The sequence below is a fragment of the Mustela lutreola genome, chromosome 2 (assembly GCF_030435805.1).
Source record: "Mustela lutreola isolate mMusLut2 chromosome 2, mMusLut2.pri, whole genome shotgun sequence".
Lineage (NCBI taxonomy): Eukaryota > Metazoa > Chordata > Mammalia > Carnivora > Mustelidae > Mustela > Mustela lutreola.
Window position 1 is genome coordinate 40,546,033 of NC_081291.1, and position 21,705 is coordinate 40,567,737.

General features: G+C 41.0%; 1 protein-coding gene across 1 annotated transcript in view; it reads left to right on the forward strand.

The window, feature by feature from the left end:
- Positions 1-10,308: 10,308 nt before the first annotated feature.
- PPP4R2 (protein phosphatase 4 regulatory subunit 2) overlaps positions 10,309-21,705 on the forward strand; it is a 52,351-nt gene continuing 40,954 nt past the window's right edge. The window contains exons 1-2 of the mRNA XM_059161513.1: positions 10,309-10,379; positions 11,390-11,471. Of these exons, the coding sequence (XP_059017496.1) occupies positions 10,346-10,379; positions 11,390-11,471 (116 nt within the window). The 5' untranslated portion in view covers positions 10,309-10,345. The remainder of the gene's footprint in view (positions 10,380-11,389; positions 11,472-21,705) is intronic.

The following is a 21,705-nucleotide window of genomic DNA, read 5'->3' on the forward strand; positions in this document are numbered from 1 at the left end:
AATGGTTAAAAGGAAAGAGCCAGGAGGTGTCCCAGGGTAGAGAGTGGGTGGAATGAGATAAGAGCTAAAAGATTGGCTTCAGAGGTACTACAAAGGACCCTTACAACATATGGTTAAGATTAGCATTAGTCCCTGGGCCTGTGTTTCTCAAAGTGTGGTCCCAGAGATCACTTTTATTAGAATCCACTGGAACAGCAGTTCTGACAGTGTCGTTCCTAAACAAGAAGCATCGGTATTACCTGCGAAGTTGTTAGAAATATCAATCTTGGGCTCCATTCCAGATCTTCATCAGAAATTTTGGGAGGGAGGCCCAGACATCTGTGTTTTAATAAGCCCTCCAGGTAGCTCTGCAGACAGCAATTTGAGAACCACTTAGGAGTTTGCTAAAATGGGGATTCCTGGCTCCCACCCCAGGCCTGCTAAATCAGAATCTCTGGGGTAAAGACCCAGAACACCTATTTTTATCAAGCTCTCCTAGTAATTCTATCTCACTCTAAGTTTTGAGAACGACAGCTCTCAGTGGCATATCTTCACTCATAGATTTTAGGATGCTAGAGGAAATGACAGGAACTAGGACACCTCTGACTGGACAAGAAAACATGGTGATTTTGACACAGATAAACTGAATCATGCCATTGCCTTGCTTGAAGCATTCCATTGTCTATCACCCTGAAGATGAGAACCACACCGAGTAGGATGTCTCAGGAGGACCTACAGTGCCTGGAGTCCCCATCACTGCCCCTGCTTCGTTCTCCACTCACCCATGGTGCCCCAGCCCTCTTTCAGGTACCTAGAACACACCGTGTCCTTTGCTTTCTCAAAGTGTTTGTGTCTCATTTCCTCAGTTCTTCCCCAACATGGCTCAGGTCGCAATCCAAATGTCACCTCTCCAGAGACACCTTCTCTGATCGCCCATCCACATTGGCTTGCCCACATAGTCCTCACACCATTTTTATCCTGTTGATTTCCTTCGTTGTGCTTCTCTCAATCTACAATACCTGTGCTCTTATGTAATTGTCTGCTTCCTTTACATCTGTCTTTCCTACTAGACTATAAGATTCCTGAGGACAAGGATTCCATCTGCCTTGTTCAAGGCTATCTCCACAGATGGGTTTCTGGTGTAAGGTATATGCTCAGGAAATATTCAGGTCTGAGAATTTCCCTGGGTCAGTTTTAGGTTCTAAACCTGTGATTTTCCTGGTAGAGACTGAACCATGCCCCACCCAACCTACTCCAGCCAGTGGTAACGCTATAAAATCCACATGTGATCAGGCAATTGCAAATGTGACATACCTTGTGACAAGCCAGAAAATAGCCAAATCCAAGAAAAGCAAGGGTACGGTCCTAAGTGGGGAGTGTAGCCACAGGTTGGTGGTACATCCTGGAGGCCAGTAAGGGTGGAACAGCTTGAAGAAAAGCTTGAGGGGTGCCTGGGTGGCTTAGTCCTTAAGTATCTGCATTTGGCTCAGGTCATGATCTCAGGGTCCTGAGACTGTGCCCCGCATCAGGCTCCCTGCTCTGAGGGAAGCCTGCTTCTCCCTCTACCACTCCCCTTGCTTGTGTTCCCTCTCTTGCTGTGTCTCTCTCTGTCAAATAAATAAATTTAAAAGAAGAAGAAGAAGAAGCGCTTGAAAGCAGTGGTAGGAGATGGAGTTGGAGGGCTGTGGAGTGGCAGAATGACCCACAGTAGGGACTGTGGCTTTTACACTGAGTCAAATGAGGAGTAACAGCGGGGTTACTTTGAGCAGAGATGTGATAGGATCTGCTCTTCTTGTTAAAAGGATCCTGGCTGCTGTGTTGAAATCAAGGATAGAAGGCAGGAGAGCTGTTGGAGGCTGTTGTAATAATACAGGTGAGACACATAAACACCTAATAAACATCTGGAAAGACTTACAGCAAACTCACTACACTTCCTACAGCTGTGGTGGGTTACTGGGTAGGGGAGAGACTTTTACTGGTCCAGTATTCTTTGAAATGCTTTATGAAACTTTACGTATCAACTATTTGAGGAATTAAAAGTCACTGTTATTTTTATTATAAATACTACAAGTTTTTACTCCTCCTTCCTGAATAATTCACTCTCATGCCAGTTAAGTGGGGCCAAAGAAAGCAGGAATCCGCAAGGGAGTGGGGGAAGATAGCCTGGTTGGTGCAGGGTGTCAGAGCCCAATGGAGGTAGGAAGTCCCAGTGTTAAAGGGATTGGCAATGGTAACAAGCTGGTTGCCTAAGGAAGATAGATCCAATAAATAAATATATTGAGGATAATGGCAGCAGGTTTTTTTTTACTGTTGGAGCCTTGTACATATGGAAAAGGAAAAAAACTAGAATGAATCCCCCAGTGTTGGATTGGAACTGGAAGCTGTGAACTCTTGGTTCCAAATATATGTTTATATAGACAGATATAGAAATAAATGTATTTGTAGCTGTGTGTGTGTATGAATACATGTGTATATTCTCTATATTTATCTGCCAATAGGTTCTGGGAGCAATAACATATTAATGGCAATGATCACCCTAGCCATCTTATCCAGACTCCTACATAGATAGCATTCTCCACTAAAAGAAATCAGGGTTTGAAGAAATGATTAATTCCAGGGCTGAAGAAGGGAAGATGCAAATTGAGCCTGGTATAACATTTTGTACCAGAAAAAGAAAACATGCCCCAAGAATGATGGGGCCATGTCAAAAGGATGCAGAAGCCAGCTGAATGAAGGTCCTAATGGCCAAGTCTAGAACAATTTAGGCATGAAAATAAATAGTGATAGTAATGAACTATGACCTACTGAATAGGAATCCATGAGTCCAAACTAATATAAATTTAAAAATGAATTAATGTGAGGTGATGTTTTCCTTACGTTATATTGCCAAGTTATATATGTAGAAGAATTAGAAAACCACCATTTGGCAACCATCATAGTAATACTTAATGCAACCAAGAAACATCAATGGACATGAAAACTGAAGAGTGAAAGTTTGATGAGATATGGGATATATACAAAGTTTCAAAGTCCCTCACCACAAAGCACTTTAAGTTACTATAGTGGGCTGAATGGTAACCCCCAAAATAATATGTCTATGTCCTAATCCCCAGAACCTGTGGTTGTTCCTTATTGGGAAAAGGGTCTTTGCTGATGTAACATAAGAATCTGGAATTGAGGAGATCATCCTGGATTATCTAGGTAGGCCCTAAATCCAGTGACTAGTGTCTTTTTTAAGAGTAAGGTCAAGATTTGAGGACAGATGAAGAGGCAAGTGAGCACAGAGGCAGAGTTTGGACTGACAGCAGGCAGTCACGTGACAGGGAGTGCCACCAGTCAGCAGAGGCAGGAAGAGGTAAAGAATGGATTCTCCCCTGGAGCCTCCAGAGAGGGGGTGAAATCCCACTGATACCTTGATCTCAGATTCCTGGCCCCCAGCCATGTGAGGAAATACGTTTCTGCTATTGTAAGCTCCCCAGTTTGTGGTAACTTCTTACAGCAGCCACGGTAAACTAACACAGTTACCAAGGGGAAAAGAGCAACCTCACAGGGGAGAAATCTTGCAGGTTCTAGCTTAATCACGGTAATGAGACAAATTGTGGGCCACCCGGTAGGATGGATCGAGAAGAACACACCATCCCTTCTGTGACATTCCTGCCAGAGATGCGTCGCCTGAACCTAATCATGAGGAAATAATCACACAAACCCCAAATGAGGGACAGTCCACAATTGTAATCATCAACAGGGTCAAGGTCAATGGAAGTCAAGGAAAAACTGAGGAGCTCCCTCAGGCTGAAGGAGACTAAAGAGACCTACCAACTGATTGTAACATGTGCTCCAGGACTGGATCCTTCTCCTAGAAAGGACACAGTGAGTTAACTGGTACAACTTGCATCGGGTCTGGGGATTGAATGGAGATAATCTATGAACGCTAACTCCTTGATCTTGATTGTGGTTAGGCAAGCAGAATACCGTTGTAGGACCTGCATACTAAAAGGAATGTAATTTCAGGGACGCCTGGGTGGCTCAGTTGGTTGGACGACTGCCTTCGGCTCAGGTCATGATCCTGGAGTCCTGGGATCGAGTCCCACATCAGGCTTCCAGCTCCACGGGGAGTCTGCTTCTCTCTCTGACCTTCTCCTTGCTCATGCTCTCTCTCACTATCTCTCTCTCAAATAAATAAATAAAAAAAAAAATCTTTAAAAGGAATGTAATTTCAAAGCGTGGAGGAGTGTATTTGACAACTTATCCTCATGTGGTTTTTAAAAAAATGTTCTTTGTGTAATATTTGCAACTTATTGGTGAGTTTGAAAATTTTTTTTAAAAAAGGCAACAAAATAAGAAATACTATTTTTGTAATTCTTAACCAAAGTAACAACAATGGCTCATGCTGACTGAATCAGATCACTTGTTTAATTCTCACAGCAAGGCTATGAGTGAGATACTACCACATCTCCAATTTGCAGATCAGAAAGTTGGGGCATTTTGATATTAATAATTTACCTGAGTTCACTCAGCTAGGAAGTGATAAGCCAGAAATTCAATCCAGATCTGTTTGATGTTAGACCCTTTTCTTTTAAGGAGTACAGCATTCAATTTTAACATATTCAATTATTAATTATTATATGTGCATATGCATTAGTCAGGGTTCTGTGGAGAAACAGAACCAATAGGGTGTGTGTATGTGCGTGTTAGTGTGTTCATTTATTATAAGGAGTTGGTATACAGTAGTAGTTGGTGATTATGGAGACTGGAAAGCCCCAAGATCTGCAGGGTCAGTCTGTAAGCTAGAGACCTGGGAGAGCCAATAGTTTAATTCCAGTCTGAGCCTGATGGCCCAGGAGAGCCAATGGTGTAGTTCTAGTCCAAAGGCCAAGAGACCTGGGATCCAGGAAGAGTCAGTGGTTCAGTTTGAATCCAAAGGCAGGAAAAAGCCAACGATCCAGTTAGAAAGCCATTGGGTTGGGTGGGTGTGGGTGGGAGGGAGGTGTTAGCTTTTTTGTTCTATTCAGGCTTTCATTAGGGAGGGCAGTCTCCTTTACTTAGTCTACTGGTTTAAATGTTACTCTCATCCCAAAACACCCAGAATAATGTTTTACTGAATATCTGGGGATTCTGTGGCTCAGACAAGTTGGCATGCAAAATTAATCGTCACAATATATATACTCAAAATATATGAGAGAAGGGGAAAAATAAAAAGAAAAGAAAAAAGAAAGAGGGGGAGACTAGGCTAAAAAGTGGACTTTGACAACAAAAACAGATTAGTACCTACCTAGCCCTGCCTGAGGGAGACAGGGACGTGCCGTTTCTTGCCCACACTTAGAAGACTGTACTCCCAAATAGGATGATGGGATTGTGTTTCTAAACAACACCCACAGTCAGGATGAACCTTCAGATTACTCATTGGCTTGGTCTCCACAGGGTACCATTCTGCCTCCTATGTGAGTTTGGTTAGGGACAATTGGGTCCCTTGTTTTAGTCATATCTGGGGCATCTGATCACCACACCTCCTACTTCTCTGAGAATTCTCCATTGCTTGGCCCTGCTGCCCCACATTCATGGCCAAAGCATTCAGATTTACATTGGGAGACCCTGGGTTCCAGACCACAGCTGAGTGGGCAGTTGGCCCAAGTCGGCTTGTGACTGAAAGATACTGGTCATTTATCTTAGCGAGTCTTTGGCAATGAGGACATCTTTTTGTGAGCAGTAAACACTGATTCAGAGAGAGAGGGAGAGAGAAAGATATGCAGAGCTGAGGAAGAGAATGGCTAATGGGTTTGGTGAGAGTCCTGGATCCCATAGAATACCCTTTTCTCCTAATAAATTCCCCTTTTCTTTCACACAATTTGAAGCAAACTCACATATGTCCCCACTGTCCACCTTAGTTAAGTCATCAGCCTAGGCTGCCCTCACTCCTCTCCTCTGGGTACTCTTCTGCCCAACGTGGCTGCTGTCAGCAATCACACCCATTATGATGCCAGAGAAAACAACCAAGGGTCTTTCGGAACAGACCCTTTCTTCCCCTTATTTCCGATAAAAAACTGTTAGCTCTTGAAAGTGTCTGGAAAACAGTTAACCCTGATGATGTGTAAAGCTACCCTCTTGCCTATTTAGGAAATTGCATTCATCTTCATTTGTCCACCTTCCTATCCTAGCTTCATCTTGGTATCCACCGTGACATCCAAATAAGGACTAAAAGGCATGAATAAAAGGCCATGAAAATCAAAGAGCCTCTATGTCTTTTTATTGTGGTATTTTAACCTTGCCTCTTCCCTTTTCTCCAGTCCTTGCAGAGGCAGTGTGGTTTTTCTAGATTTTTCTAGGTTTTCTAGATTTTCCCCATTCTTGTCCCATCCCACAGACTCATCTCAGAGGGATGGACAAACTCCAGTAATTCTCTCCAGGCTTATGAGAACATCCTTGCACATATTCTCTGATTTAGGTACAGGTGTTTTCTCCTATTTCTCTGTCTCCTCTTCCACTTCCTACTGTGTATCTCTCTTAAGCTCAGCTTTTTCTCTCCTTCATACACAGAGCAATGGGCCAGTCTTCTTACAGGTTCATGTTTGTTTAAGGTCCATCATTTCCCCAGTACCTAGGAGGCCCTCAAGGACTGTTTGTTTGGTTAATACCACTCCCTCTGCCTGGAAGCTTCTTCCCTATTGGTTCTAATCTTTTACAACATTTAATTAAGTGAGATCCTTCTAAAAGGCAACTTCTATCCCTCCCTGCCTGGAGGAATTTTCGCAGGCCTTTGACCACCTGATTTGCATATTTGCCTTCCACTTTGCTTCAGTCTGTGCCCACACCTTATCTCTCTGGGTAGTTTGCAAACTTCTTGAGGACAAGAAAGATGTCAAAGCCTCTGCAGTGACTCTAGATTTGAATCATCGGTCAGTCACCTGCCTGTATAGTTAGTTGTGTGAACTTGGGCAAGTTGGTTCACCTCTTATACCTGTTTTCTCTCCTATAAGTGGGGATAATATCACTAATCTCACAGGATATTTGCAAGGCTAAAATCAGACATTTTTGTAAAGTGCCTAAAAGAATACTAGACACATAGAAAATACTGAATAAATGTTAGCTATTACTATTAATATTCTCATTCTTTACATTAGTTATCTATTGCTGTGTAACAGTTACATTGGAATTTAGAAGCTGAATTTTTCATCTTCATAGTTTTTGTGGATCAGGAATTGAGAGGCAGCTTAGATCTGTGGCTCTGGCTTGAGATCCCTCATAAGGCTGTGGTCCAGATGCCAGGTAGGGGTGCTGTCATTCGAAGGATTTCCTGGGGCTGATGGACCCACATCCAAGGCCTCAGCTCTACTTTTGGGCCTCTTCATAGGGCTATTCTTGTGTTGTAATAACAGGGAAGCTGGTTTCCACTCCAGTGAGGCAGAAGCCACAGCACTTTCTATGGTCAAGCTTCAGAAGTCAAATGCCATCCCTTTTGACTTTTATTGGTCACCCCGACCAACTCTGATTCATTGTGGAAGGAGACTGCGGGAGGACATGAAACCCAGGAGGCAAGAATTACTGGGGGAATGGTGGAAGCTGGGTGTCTCATTTGCATTCTGTTTTCCTCCAATGGAATTAGTGTCAGTAGGAGGCTCCAGCAAGCACAGAGACTGTGCACATTGGCAAGAAGAGAATTTCAAAGAAGAAGGAAGAAATGAACCAAAGGCAGTAATACTTCAGCCTCACTTGTCCTGCCTCTTCTGCCCTTTCACTCTCAATTTAAGGCAGACTGAATTTCCTATAACTCTTCAGAAACCATCTAGTTCTTTCTTGTTTTGAAGCCTGTGCACCAATGGATTTTCTTTTTTCAAGCTTCTCCTCTCCACTTCACTTAGCTACCTACCTCTCATAACTGAGGTCTCAGCTTAAACACTAGTTCCTCCCAGGATACTTTCCCTGATTCCCTTAGCCTGTCACCATTTTGTATACTTTGCCTCCTCTCATAGACTTTCTCCAGCATTTTGAAGTCAGGCCATCTCCAAGTGAGGGAGTAGCTGATGGAAAGGGACAAGGCAAGATGGAAGAAATTAGCATGGTATGTTCTCTAACCAAGGGAACTTTTTTGGATAATGGGATTTTCATTTCTTTTTTTTTTTTTAAAATATTTTATTTATTTATTTGACAGACAGAGATCACAAGTAGGCAGAGAGGCAGGCAGAGAGAGAGGGGGGAAGGAGGCTCCCCGCTGAGCAGGGAGCCTGATGCCGGGCTCTATCCCAGGACCCTGAGATCATGACCTGAGCCGAAGGCAGAGGCTTTAACCCACTGAGCCACCCAGGCGCTCTGATAATGAGATTTTCTTTCATTTTTTAAGAGATTTCTTTATTTCAGAGAGAGAAAAAAAGAGAGAGAGTGAGAGAGAGCACACCCTAGCATGCACAGGGGAAGAGGCAGAAGAAGAGGGAGAGGGAGAGAATCTCAAGCAAACTCCTACTATCCAGGGCTGGATCTCATCATCTTGAGATCATGCCCTGAGCCAAAATCAAGAGTCAGTGGCTTAACTGACTGAGCCACCCAGGCACACTGATAATGGGATTTTCTTGATCTGTGCTGGACAGTACAGAAACCATTAGTCCCCTGTGTCTGTTGAGCTCTTGGAATGTGGCTAGTGCGACTGAGAAGTGAATTTTATTGAAAAACTCCAGAACTGAATTTTAAATTTTTAAAAAATTTAATGAAAATTTAAATAACCACACATGGCTAGTAGTAACTATATAGTCTCACACAAGTCTGACAAAAAAGAGACTCGCCTAAACAGAGGACGTGGTGGTAGAGAGAAAGGGGGCTAGGCTTTACTATCTAGAGAATAGGCCCCTTTATACTAGAAGGGACCACCATAACTAAATGCTGGGCATGGTGGGTGTGTATATTTGATGTCAACCTCATACATCCCTCGGTAAGGCTATTTAACTGTAAGGCTCTGAACAATGAAAGGGTCTAAAGACACTAGAGATTGGTCCCCTGATGGCAAAATGAGAAGTGTTTTGGCTTTGGGGAGCTTTTGCCTACATCTGCCACCCAGGGGCAGGGTCAGAGCCATTATTTTAAGAGGGTCAGCAGTTTGGGAGCGCTGTGTCCAAATTCCCACCTTCTGACACAAGTCAAAAATAGCCTTCTTTCCTCCTGCCCTCCTCCCCTCTTCTTCCTTTCATGGCTTTGTGCTAGGCTTTCAGGAGACAAGGTGGAACAACTCAGTGTCTTTTCCCTGGAAAGGGCAGAGACAAGAGAAGATAATAAAAAGGAACACGCTGGCTGGGAGCAAGGTGTTCTGGGTTCTGGTGCCGTTTTGCTAGACTAGCTTTCTACACCGCAGCTTTCCCATTTGTGAAATGTCGGGGTTGGAGAGGCCTTCTGAGGTCCCGCCCTAACTTCCTGGGTGCTTATGTAACGCAATCCAAATCATGACAACAATGAAAACAGCAGCCACGTTAACCGAGTGCTTACAAGTTCTAGGCACCTTGCTGAACGCTTCATGTTCACCATTTCACTGGAGTCTCAGGGGTGTTTTACAAACCCTCATTTTGTAGGTGAAGAAACTGAGGCTCTGTCAGTTTAAATAACTAGTCCAGGGTCACATAGGAATAGTCGAATTGGGCTTTGAGTCCAGATGGTTCCAATCGCTAAATTTTTAATCTCTTTTTATGTATCAGTTCTCTTCAAGGTAGGTCAGTGATGAGTGTTAGGTTCAGACAGGGAGATATGCTTGGTAGAATTATTCATAACACTGAGTGCTTTTTTTAATGCGTACACTGATGGCTGTGTGTACACACTTAATTCTCACAGCAGCTGTACAGGGTGGTCGATACCAGTGCCCTCATTGCACGGACCGGGAAAGAAAGGCTCAGAGAGGCTCAGTAAATTGCTCAACATCACACAGCTAGCAAATACCAAAGACTCAAAACTAGGGCCTGCAGTCCCGGGCCGCGACCAATCCGCCTGGAGTACAGCGCAGGCAAGCCGGGGTCCACCACCCGGGGGAAGGCGGGGCGGCGGGCCCTTGCCGGGTCTCCGGCGCTGCCCAGGGGGCACGCCTCCGCCGCGCACGCGCGCTCGGGCTCCGAGTCGGGGCGCGCGGCGGGCGCGAGGACGGCGGCAGGGAGCGTGCGCGCGGTGACGTGCCGGGCGCCATGTTGGAGGGCTGGTGGTAGCGGCTCGGGGAGGTGCTCGCTCTCTCGGTCTCGCTCTCTCGCTCGCTTCCCCCGGCTCCCTTCGGTGCCCCCCCCGGTCGCCTGCGTGCCGGAGTGTGTACGAGGGAGGGGGAGGGCGTCGGGGGGGTGGGGGGAGGCGTTCCGGTCCCCGGGAGACCCGCGGAGGGAGGCGAGGCAGCGAGGGACTCCGGGAAGCCATGGACGTCGAGAGGCTGCAGGAGGCGCTGAAAGGTGGGGGTAGCTGCCCCCCTCTCCCTTCCTCCTCACCCTCCGCGGCCCCCTCTCCTTTCTCTGGGCAGGGGGCTCTGAGGAGCCGGGCCAGGCTGGAGCGGGGGGGGTGCTTCCCCGGCTCCCATCCCCCTCCCACCTCCCCAGGGGCGGGGAGCCCTGTGGGCAGCTCCCTCCCGCCCGGCTCTGGGCTTTGTGTCGGCCGCCGACGTCTGGGCTGGGGGAGGGGAGCCGGGGAAGCTTTGGTAGGGGCCCCAGCCTCTCGCCCACCCCTCCGGGTTGAGGTCGTGGGCCCGCAGCCCCCCTACGGGTAGGCTCCGTTTTCCGTCGGGCCCCCGCACGCCAGGCGTCTGGGTGAGAGAAAAAGTAGAAGGTTTGGGGTGGTGGTGGTGGGGGGAAGAGGGCGGCAGAACAACTTTCAAGTGTCTCAGGAAGTCTTTTACAGAGCTGCTGAAGTCATTCCTTCACGCGCCCTAATTCTGAGGTGGTCGCCTTCCACGCAACAGGCTTGAGAACGGGTGGTTCTCAAACTTAGAATAGCGTGTGATTTCAGCGTTTTCACAATTATGCGTTGACATCGAAAATCATGTGGAAACGGCACCGTGAGGTAGCTGCGGTTTCTTAAGACGCAGATCTATGAACTTTATCTAGATAAACAATTTATGGGGGTTGGGGCCTGGGATTCGTATTTTAATTGGTGTCTCAGATAAATCTGGTGTTGGTGTTCCCCCGGACTACACTTTGAGAAACACTGGATTAAGGATGATTTGTGGAGAAGTTGAGTGCCCCCTTTAGGAGGGTTCTTGTTACAACGTGAAGAGACCGATGTTAGAAGTAGAACTTGTGAGAGTCGGGGGTGAATGAATATGTGGCTGAGCACCTGATAATATATTTTTTTAAAGTGCTTTTTATATTTGAGAAAGAACTGGGAGAAAAGTTTGTTTTTATAGTGCACTCTAAGTGGTTGATGGACTTTGAAAATACTGATAATTTTTCTTTCTTCTCTTATTTAGATTTTGAGAAGAGGGGAAAAAAAGAAGTTTGTCCTGTCCTGGATCAGTTTCTTTGTCATGTAGCCAAGACTGGAGAGACAATGTGAGTTGAAAACATGTATTTGTTGTTCCGGTCGTAGGTATCATTCAGAATTGTTTAGAAGGGGGCGGGGAGTGTATTTCAGAAGAACTGAATCATCTTTTTACAGCTGTACAAGCTCCACTTACTTAAAGTATTTCCTAAGTGCATATGCTTTATTTCCCTTGTGCATACTCTGTGATGAGTTTTAAAAATTTGTTAAAATTTCCTTCGTATCTATGCTTTTGTAGATTTAGAATTTACTAGTCGGCAGTGCTAGTAATGCCTATCCTGTTATGACCCTTTTTGGCCCTAACAAACAGGCTTATTTCTGGAATTTTGTGGCTTTGATTCTGTCTCAAATTTTTTTTGTTGGTGGTATTTTCTCATATTGTCCTTTGTCCAACCTTTTGTTGTCATATTTATATATATGAGTGTTTGAAGTGTCACTTCTATTTATTCTCCTGAGGACTTAGGGTGATTATCTGACAAATTCCAGATGCTACAGTTTTGATTGTCCTGTAAACTTTCTAGGATAGCTAACTTGTTACATATGCTCAGCATTTTATTAGGCTTGTTTCCAAATGTTGTGAATCTGAAACTTATACTATGAAGTTAGGGCTGTTTTCTTAAGTACCATTCCAGTTCATTGTGTGTGTAGTTTGTGTTGCAGGAGTTGTTTTTGCCATCACTGAGTTAATTTGTAGAAAGGAGTGTAGATTTGGTCACTTGCTTGTACTCTTTTTGTAGGGGGTGGGAAGTAGGAAGGAGATAGATTTCTTTGGGTGCAGTGTTATTAAATGAGCTTTCTTTTGGCTCCCCTATGCCTTATCTATTTTTAAAATTCTTTTTGAGGCCTACTGTGAGTGTAAGCTTCAGCAAGTGATGTATACTTTCTTGGGCTTTATTAGCAGATATTCATTTCTCACAAGATGCACTTGTGGTTGAAATATGTGTAGCCTTCTAATAACGAGCCTAAATTTAGAAAGGTAAAAATACCCTCTTATTTAGTAGATAAGCTGAGTCTCCATAGTGCTTTGTTAAAAATTAACAGGACTGTATCTGTGATGTTTTGAATCTTACATTTTTCTTTATTCAACTTAAAAAGTGAAACTCTTTAGGAGAAAAAACAATTACATTTTTCTCTGAATTATAGTCTCTTAGAACATCTTGATTTTAAAAATTGATGCAGCATAACTGATATTTATGTAGATAAGCTTAAAAATGACTAGTTGCTATCTTTCAAAAATAAATTAATCCCTAAATCATAAATTCTTAAATTGTAAATTCTTAGATTTCCTCTATTTCTTTCAAATTGTCAGTTGGTTCAAACTTATCCCTCTACAATATCAAGAGGGGAAGCTTTTACTTTCAGAGTTTTGATAAACAAGATTATGTCAAACTATTTGGAGGTAAATACTTAAAACCTCTTCTTATCAGGTCTGTACAAACTGGCTTCTCTTTTGATAAACTACATTGGCTGTAAATAGTTGAAAACTTCTGAAAGAAAACTTCTTAATATCCTGTCAGACTGGATCACCATGTGGCTAGGGAAATTTAACCTGATTTTTGTGGACAATTATTTTGTTTGTATAGAAGACTTACACAATTCTGCTATCCACTTACTCCCACCCCACATTTATTTGCATTCACTAGTATTATTTTGTATTAAAATGGTGATGTTAGATTCTTTATAGAATTTGGTAAGTATTTTTAAATTTATCATTAAAGCAGCTGGTGTTTACACGTTTAGCTTTAATCTTTTTGTTTTTAATCGATAAGTGCATGCCTTTTGATTCTGAAATTTGCACTTTCTGTCATCCACTTTATGGTTAAACTAAGCTTTGTCTAACTTACAAGATTTTAACAAGAAAATGTAAAGAACAGGAGATCAGATCTCTTCAGGGTTTTAGGATGGATGGGTGACTTGAGATAAGAATTCCATAGTTTTTATTTTCATTGATATCTTATAGCAAGAAATCATTAACAGAAGAGATATGTGGATTTTGTTTATGGACGAACATCAGTGACAGCCTAGGCTATTTATTTTCCATTAAAAAAGCCCAATTTGACACTAGGTATTTTTAGCTTTAGAGAGATTTAAAAATTATAGCATACGTTTTTACTGAGTAGGAAGTTGTAGGAAAATCTAAAAAATACTGGAGCAATTTTCCTTTAGGTTTAGGGTCTTTTAAAAATTACCTGTAAACATCTAACGTAGGAAGTTGGGAAAGATGCCAAGTCATGGCTTACTAAACTGTAATGAAGACTGATTATTTATCTAAAATAATCTCCAAATTTTGCTGGGTTTGGCTACTTCAAGAAACTATTTGTTTATTTTTTTAAAAGATTTTATTTATTTATTTGACAGAGACACAGTGAGAGAGGGAACACAAGCAGGGGGAGTGGGAGAGGGAGAATCAGGCTTCCTGTTGAGCAGGGAGCCTGATCGGGGCTCAGTCCCAGGATCCTGGGATCATGACCTGAGCAGAAGGCAGATGCTTAATGTCTGAGCCATCCAGGCGCCCCTGAAAAAATTATTTTTAATGTTGAAAAGCTTACTTTGTCCTAAAGTGGGACATTTCCTTAAAGGACATTTTACCAAAGGTAACAGTTTATAGCTTAGTGCCAAGTATATAGTATGTGCTGAATAAACAGAAACATATGTGGTAGGTTTCAATAATGAATTTGAATATTTGATGGGTTTCAATTGTGGATTTAAACATTTGATAAGTTTTAATTGCAGTTACTCTTTTTGATGGTCATATTGTGCCCTCTTTGGCCTGTGGGAGCCTCTTTCATTTGATCCCAGAGTCCTTTTGACTTGGCTCTTAGTGGTCTTTGAGTGTTCATAGTCTTTGGTATTAGAATATGGTCGGGGTTTTTTTGTTTTTGTTTTGTTTTTTGTTTTTTGACACAGAAAGAGAGATCACAAGCAGGCCGGGAAGCAGGCTTCCTGCCAAGTGGAGAGCCTGATGTGGGTCTCAGTCTCAGGACCCTGAGACCATGAGCTGAGCCGAAGGCAGAGGCTTCACCCAGTGAGCCACCCACGCGCCCCTAGCATATGGTCTAAGCTCATTCCTACCCAGACCTGAAATCAGACATTTCTCAAGAAGCCGTGTCTTTTAGTGGGAAGTAGTGTTTAAAGACTACAACCTGGAGACTGGAGATGCTTATTATTACTGAGTTGGTCATTGTTTCTAGCCTCTTCAGTGTACAGAACTAATAAAGTACTACATGATTCATTCTGATGCTTCCCGTTCAAAATCAGGACTACAGAGTTTTACTTCTTCCACTCTAACAATTCTGGTTCTCAAGGACACAGGAAAAGTCTAATAATAATACCAACTTCATTGGTGTAGTTAGTAAGAACATCAAAATTGTTCATATACTCTCCCAATTTGTAGCCCCAATTTAAGAAAAGTAGTTGTATCTATATTCTCTGGACATACAGCTATTACATAAGTTTCTCCTAATCATCATTTATTCTTATTTTTTTAGTAGCTCTGTATCAAGTGCTCACCACCAGTCCTTAGGTCTGTATCTCTAGTTAGTTTGGTTGTCTGAAGTTCATTTTCTCCTAGAGTCTTTTGGCAGAGTTCATGGGACATTTCCCGAGTTTTTATATATTGTTAACAGTTAGTGTCCTTTATTCTTGTGGGTCAGTTTGGAAATAAAATTTTTTGGTTCTCATTTTCTGTCCTTGAATAGCTTAAATATGTTAATTCCATTGTTTCCCCAACTCAGAGTACCTGTCAAAAAAATAATCTGATGGGGGCGCCTGGGTGGCTCAGTGGGTTAAAGCCTCTGCCTTCAGCTCAGGTCATGATCCCAGGATCCCAGGGTCCTGGGATCGAGCCCCGCATGGGGCTCTCTGCTCTGCAGGGAGCCTGCTTCCTCCCCTCTCTCTCTGCCTGCCTCTCTGCCTACTTGTGATCTCTGTCTGTCAAATAAATAAATAAAACCTTTAAAAAAAAAATCAGATGATAATTCAATTTTCTTTACCTCGTTAAAAGCCATATACTCCTTTTGCCTAGACTCCCAAGGAATTTTTTTCTGTTAAGCGCAGTAATTTTTTGAGACTTTGTTTTAGTGTTGGGCATTTTGGGTCAGTATACTCAGGTATGTGGTATGCTCTTTCAGTATGCATTTTCAAATTTTTCATATCTTTATTTTTAATTTCAGGAAATAAAAATTATTTTCTTTGATTTTCCTTTTCAGGGACTCCTTGTATTCTTATGTCAGTCATCTTTGCGTGTCTTCAGTATTCTTTATTTTGTCCTGAATTCCTTTCCTTATTTCTGTTTTTTGTTTTTTTTTTTTAAAAAAAAAAAGGACAAAAATCAAGCTTTGGTGAGGTAAGCTTCGTTTATTGAGAATACATAGTTTGCTAAATTTTGACATCTGTCCTCAAAGTTGGACCACACTGAAGATTCTGAACATACCCATTCATTATTCCCAGAAGTTTCTTCTTGCCCTTTTGTAGTCTTCCTTCCCTGGGTGTGCTCCTCTTAGGCAACTAAAGATCCACTTTTCGTCACTTTAGTTTACTTGTTCTAGAATTTTATATAAATTGAATCATACAGTTTGTAGTCTTTGGCTTCTTTTACTCAGCATAATCGAGGTCCATATTTGGTTTTCAGCAGTTCATTCCTTTTTGATTCTGAGTGGTATTCATTATATGGATATCTTACGGGTTTTTTATACATTCACTAGTTGATGGACATACGAATTATTTTCAGTTTTTTTATTATCAGAAAAGCTGTTACAAATATTTGTGTACAGATCTTTGTAGGGATATAGGCATTTTTTTTTTCTTGGATAAAAAAACCTAGGAGTTAATTGGCTGAGTCATACGGTAGGTGAATGTTTAACTTCTTGAGAAACTGCCAGACTGTTTTCTAGAGTGACTGCACCAGTTTGCTTTCCCACCAGTATTAGTGGGAGTTGAGTTAAGGTTTTCCACGTCCTTTTCAACATTTATATGGCCCTTCTTTTTTTTTTTTTTTTTTGTAGTCATTTTGTTAAGGTACATATTGCAGAGTGGTTTTAATTTGTATTTCCCTAATGACTAATCATATTCAGTATCTTTTCATGTGTTTATTTGCTATTCTTGTATCTTCTTGGTAAACTGGTTCTTCAGGTCTTTGCCCATTTAAAAATTGAGTTGTTTTCTTACTGGTTTTTGAGAGTTCTGTATATGTTACAGATAGAAGACCTTTATCTGACATAAGATTCATAAGTACTGGTACAACTTTTGTGGCTTTTCTTTTCATTCTCTTGATAAGTGTCTTTAAGGTGAAATTTTAAATTCTGTTTTGGTTTTTAAAAAAATTTTTTCCTTTAAAGAACTCTTACTGTGATATCTGTTATATTCTTTCATTCTCATGTACTAGCTTAAACGTCTGTTTCCTTAAGTAATTTAAAAAATGTCTAATCATTTGCTGAAAGCTATTATAAAACTCATTTTCTGAGTTTCTCTAATTCTGACTTGTATCATTTTTCTCTGTGTCTTTAGCTTATTTTGAAATTGTATCATACAGTTTTGATCTGTTTTTGGACAAATCTTTCTAGGTTCCTTTCATTTTCTGTAGGGATGTTTGTTCTCCTTACTCTTTTTTTCTTACAATTACTTTGTACTGGGTTTGGGCTTGATACTTTTCTGTTGTACATTTTTACATGAAATTAGTTTTCCTGACCTTTGAGGAGGAAATTTGGTTCAGAATAGCTTTCCTGACTTCACAGAGTTTTCTTATTGCTTTTATAAGTATTTAAGAACATGGAGTTTGCTCTCTGAAATTTCCAGGTTCTGTTTTCCGCTCCTACTCTTATTTGGACCCTGTGTTTCCTTCATCTTTATTGTCCTCTTCTCCACATCTTGGTGTCATCTCTGGTAGGTCACTTTCAGGATCACATTGGAGCAAGACTGCTGTTCCTTCACTGTGGGTCCCTTTTGTTTATCACTAGTGGAGTGGGCATAGCCCATTCAGTTCCAGCTGCCATGCTCAAATTGCCCGATCATGATTTCTAGTGATTGCTTGTTGACAGTTTTGTGGTTCTCCTTTTCCTAGGCCTTTCAGGTGCACCATGACCTCTCTCTACTTTCTTTTGTTCAGAACCTGATAAGGTACGGGTCACGTAACTGTCACTTTTTCTTAACCCTTTATTCTTTGGGGTTTGTGAGGTTCACTACGTTCTTAGCTAGTTTTGTGTTGTGTTGTTTTTTTTCAGGTAGTTTAATTGTAAATGTTATTGTTTGTTGGTTTTTGGCTTTGCTGTCTAGTTATGTCTGATATATGGGGTTTTGGAGGGATAGAAAACTAAAGTACCATTGTCACCCTCTCGTTATTATACTTCTTATGAAAACTTGTTACTTTCCTCATCTATGAAGTAGAAATAATAGTATTTCATAGTGTAAGTACTTAATACATGGAAAACTTAATCATGTCACTTAGTGAAACAGTAAATGCTCAATAAATAGTAGTTACTGTGTTGACAGTGCTTATATTGAGTCTGGATTGTCCCCACCCCCCTACCTCGCCCCCTGCAATTGGAAATTCTTTGTGTTGAGCAATTTTGACATAATAGTAAGAAAATAAAAGGTTATCTAAAAGTAGTTAACAACAGCTGAGACCTCCTTATTATAAGTAAATAAAAATCTCCTTAAGTGATGAGGCTGTTAGATCTTTCTTCTCTGGATTTCTTTAGGGAATTTTGTTTGTCAGCTTAGTATTTACTGAACAGTAGTATATACTGAACATTGTTTCTAAAATGTCAGTCTCCCGGGGCACCTGGGTGGCCCACTGGCACTCATTTGAGCAGTGGATTCTTGATTTCTGCTCAGGGCATGATCTGAGTTAGGGCTGTGCTTGGGATTCTCTCCCTCTCTTCCCCTCCTGCTCATGTGTGCTCACTCTTTCTCTAAATCCCCCCAAAATATTTTTTTAAAAAGTCAGCCTCCTATACTGCCTCCATTATATTTGCCACATCCTTGTAACATCTATGTAAATATTTAATACTATTTTCTAGTTTGGCTTACTTTTTTCCAGATTTTTTCAAAATAGAAAAATATTGTAGAAGTTAAGCCTTCATTTTATCCCTCCACAGAAATGTAGTCACTATGTTAATTTTTTTCCCATTGTGAGAAAGATCTGAAACCACTGGTTTGTTGCATTGGTTACATCTTTCTAAGTCAGTACTTATACTCTAAATCTATAAATACTAAAATAATGTACTTACTATGAATTTTCCTTGTGTCCCCTGTCATGTACCACCATCACAGTGGTACACAGACAAAGCACAGATTTTCATTAAATATTAGTTAAGTGGGTGCGCCAAATTTTGTTTCATGTGTTCCAGTAACTGCAGTGATTAAGGTATAAACATGAAAATTTTAATCATTTGTTTCATCATATCGTGCTATAAACCTGATGTGTCATGCATACTGCAGAAAATCTGTTGATGCTTTGGAACCTTGTTTTCTGTGTAGAGTTAACTTAAAATTTTCAGTCTCTTTGGTGTGCAGGTGAGCTCATATTTTCCATGTTCAGTCCCTGTTTTACTAGTAGTTGGTTAGTCTCATAATTTCATGAGAGTTAGCATGTGGTAATATTCTTGGAAGGAGCATGGCTTGAATTCTGAAATTAGGTTGGCAACTTCTCTCCGTGAATTTGGGCACGTTACTTGTGAGCCTGTTCGCTCACTTGAAAAATGGGGTTTTTACCATATAGTTGCCTCAGCTCTTGTGAGGACTTAAATAAATAGAAGGATGTACCTATAAATACTAAAATTTGGAGTAAAAATTAGAATTGTCTATATGTTGGGCATAAACAGTGAGTTTGGTTTAAGAGACAAGCCTGAGATAATACTGTATCTTAGGGAAAGAGCTCTGGTTTGAGTCAACACAAGACCTGGGTTTGAATTCCTACCTCTACTACTTACTCTGTGATCAAGGCTGAATTCTCTGTGCTTTAATTTTCTCATTGTACATCTGAAGTGCTTAATACAGTGACTGGCACAAATTGACAACCCACTCTCATTCCCACCCCTAAGTGGAAGCTGCTATAACTAACTATTTTATTTCCCATTATTTAAATCACTTAAATTACTGTGGGCCACAGTTGGCTAAGATACTAAATGAAGGGGTTGTAATCGATGATCTCCAAGTTTCCTCCCAGCTTGAAAACCATATAGGAGTCTGTGTTGTGGCAGTTACTTTGGGGGTGGTATTGGCAGCAATAGTGATTAAGAGTGAAGCATGGGGCTTAGTGATTGTGGTTGATGTTAAAAATGTCTGCTGATGGTGAAAGATGTTCACTGTTGGGAGTATATTGCAGGGGTGAATGGTTTGGAGACCAAAAAAGATTTAAAAAAAAAAAGGAGAATCAGTTGTGTATACCTGGATGAGAAAGACCAGTCATGGTTAACCACTTTAATTCATCAGAGCCACAAAGAGGTTCACAGAATGCCATTCTTAGTGTCACCTGTATACACACCTGTGTATATCTAAATCCAGAGGTCCTCTTTGTGCCTGCCAGTTGATGAATGCATCAGTTCATATTACTGGAAGTCTGTCAGAAACTCCATGGTGCTTCAAAACATCTTACTAGTAAGAAGTTAAGGATTTTATGATCCACAATTTACTGTGCTTTCCCTCTGTTTTGTGGACTGTAAGGTCTTTTACTTTAATGATACCGGAGTTTGTGAGTGAAAAGTGTGTGTGTCTGCCTGCATCCTTCTGCCTGTATCTTTCTGTACCAAAGTCAAGTTTCAGTATCAATAGCAAACAAAACAAAACACAAAACCCTTAAATGTATTCAGTGACTAAAGCAGTAGAGACAGTTGAAGAGGAGAATGTTGGCTGTTACTTCATTTAATACATATGTTTGTGAAAACATTTTACTTTAAAAATACCCAGTGAATCTGAGAAATATATTTTAGATCTTCATATCTGCTAGGCTTTTAGATGTGTTTAGTTGCTTTTCTTTGCTTTCTCTGGTTTCACCCACAGCAGTCCTGTTTATATTATCAGGCTGCCTGGGTTTGGCACTGCTTGTGTGGAATCTACCTTGTGTAATAGGTACTTCTGTAACCCAAGCTCAAAGTCCATTCCTACCAGATACACTGAGTATTATTGAGAGATTACACCACTGACTATACAGTGAAAAATAGTTACGTGTCAAATTAGTAATGATGTAAAATTATGGCAATTACTGCCCCCAGTTCTTTTTCAAAATGTGCCATAGATGTGACAGTGTAGTAGGGCTTTTTTGTTACCACTTACCAGTGTGTCTTTGGGGAGGGGGGCGAAGAAAAGCTTTATTGACAGGCTCTGTGGTACAGTGAAGCTGCTCTTGGAGGTGAATTTGTCAGGGTATCTCTCTTGACTCTGTGCTTATAATCTGCTTGACCCTAGCTTAGAAAACAATCTTGGTGAAAATTTTAGTTTCCTTATAATCTATGTGAATGACCATGATGGAATAGGTTAGTTACCTAAGCTGCCTTTTCTTCAGGTCTGCGCTGGAAATGTGAAAACACTTAACTTCACGGATTTTTTTGAAATAGCAGGTATTCAGTAAAATCTTAGATTCCTTATTTTGTTTTTAGATTGATATGAAAATAAAAATTAGCAGTACTAAAAATAAATTTAATACCAATTTTGATACTTAAAAGGTTTGCAGCTTACTGAAATGAAGTCCTAAGAACAAAAACATTGACCAGTTACAGTGATCTCTGTTCAGGCCCAAGACTTCCCTAAATCTCATCAAACTTTTTTATACTTGAGACTGAGCTAGTTACTCATTTTGCTTTCTAAAACTTTGCTTTAGCTATTATATTTTCCTTCTTTGCTATAACTAGATCTGACTTAGACTTCTTCAGACATACAGTACATGGTACTTTCTTTTCCTGTCTCCCTGTGATTTGTCTAGGCTCCTTGCAGTTTCTGGGTATCTTGAGTATTTTTGACCCTTTTAAAATTTTATTCTCCAAATGTTACTTCTTTTTGTGTGTGGTGCTTCTCAATAAACTCCTTTGTGGAGTCTTAGATTGATTTTAAGCTTGTGAACCTGAAATGGAGATTTATCTTTAAGGGACTAGAGTTTTCACATAGGACTTGTGTTTTAGGTTAAAGTGGTTTTTCTTCCTAAAAGGCAAACTTTTAGTAAACATTTTGTGCCAGACACAGACGTTTCATATGTGTATCTTGATTTGATCTTTACAACTGCTTTCTGAAGTAGGTACCTTTGCTTTTTAAAAA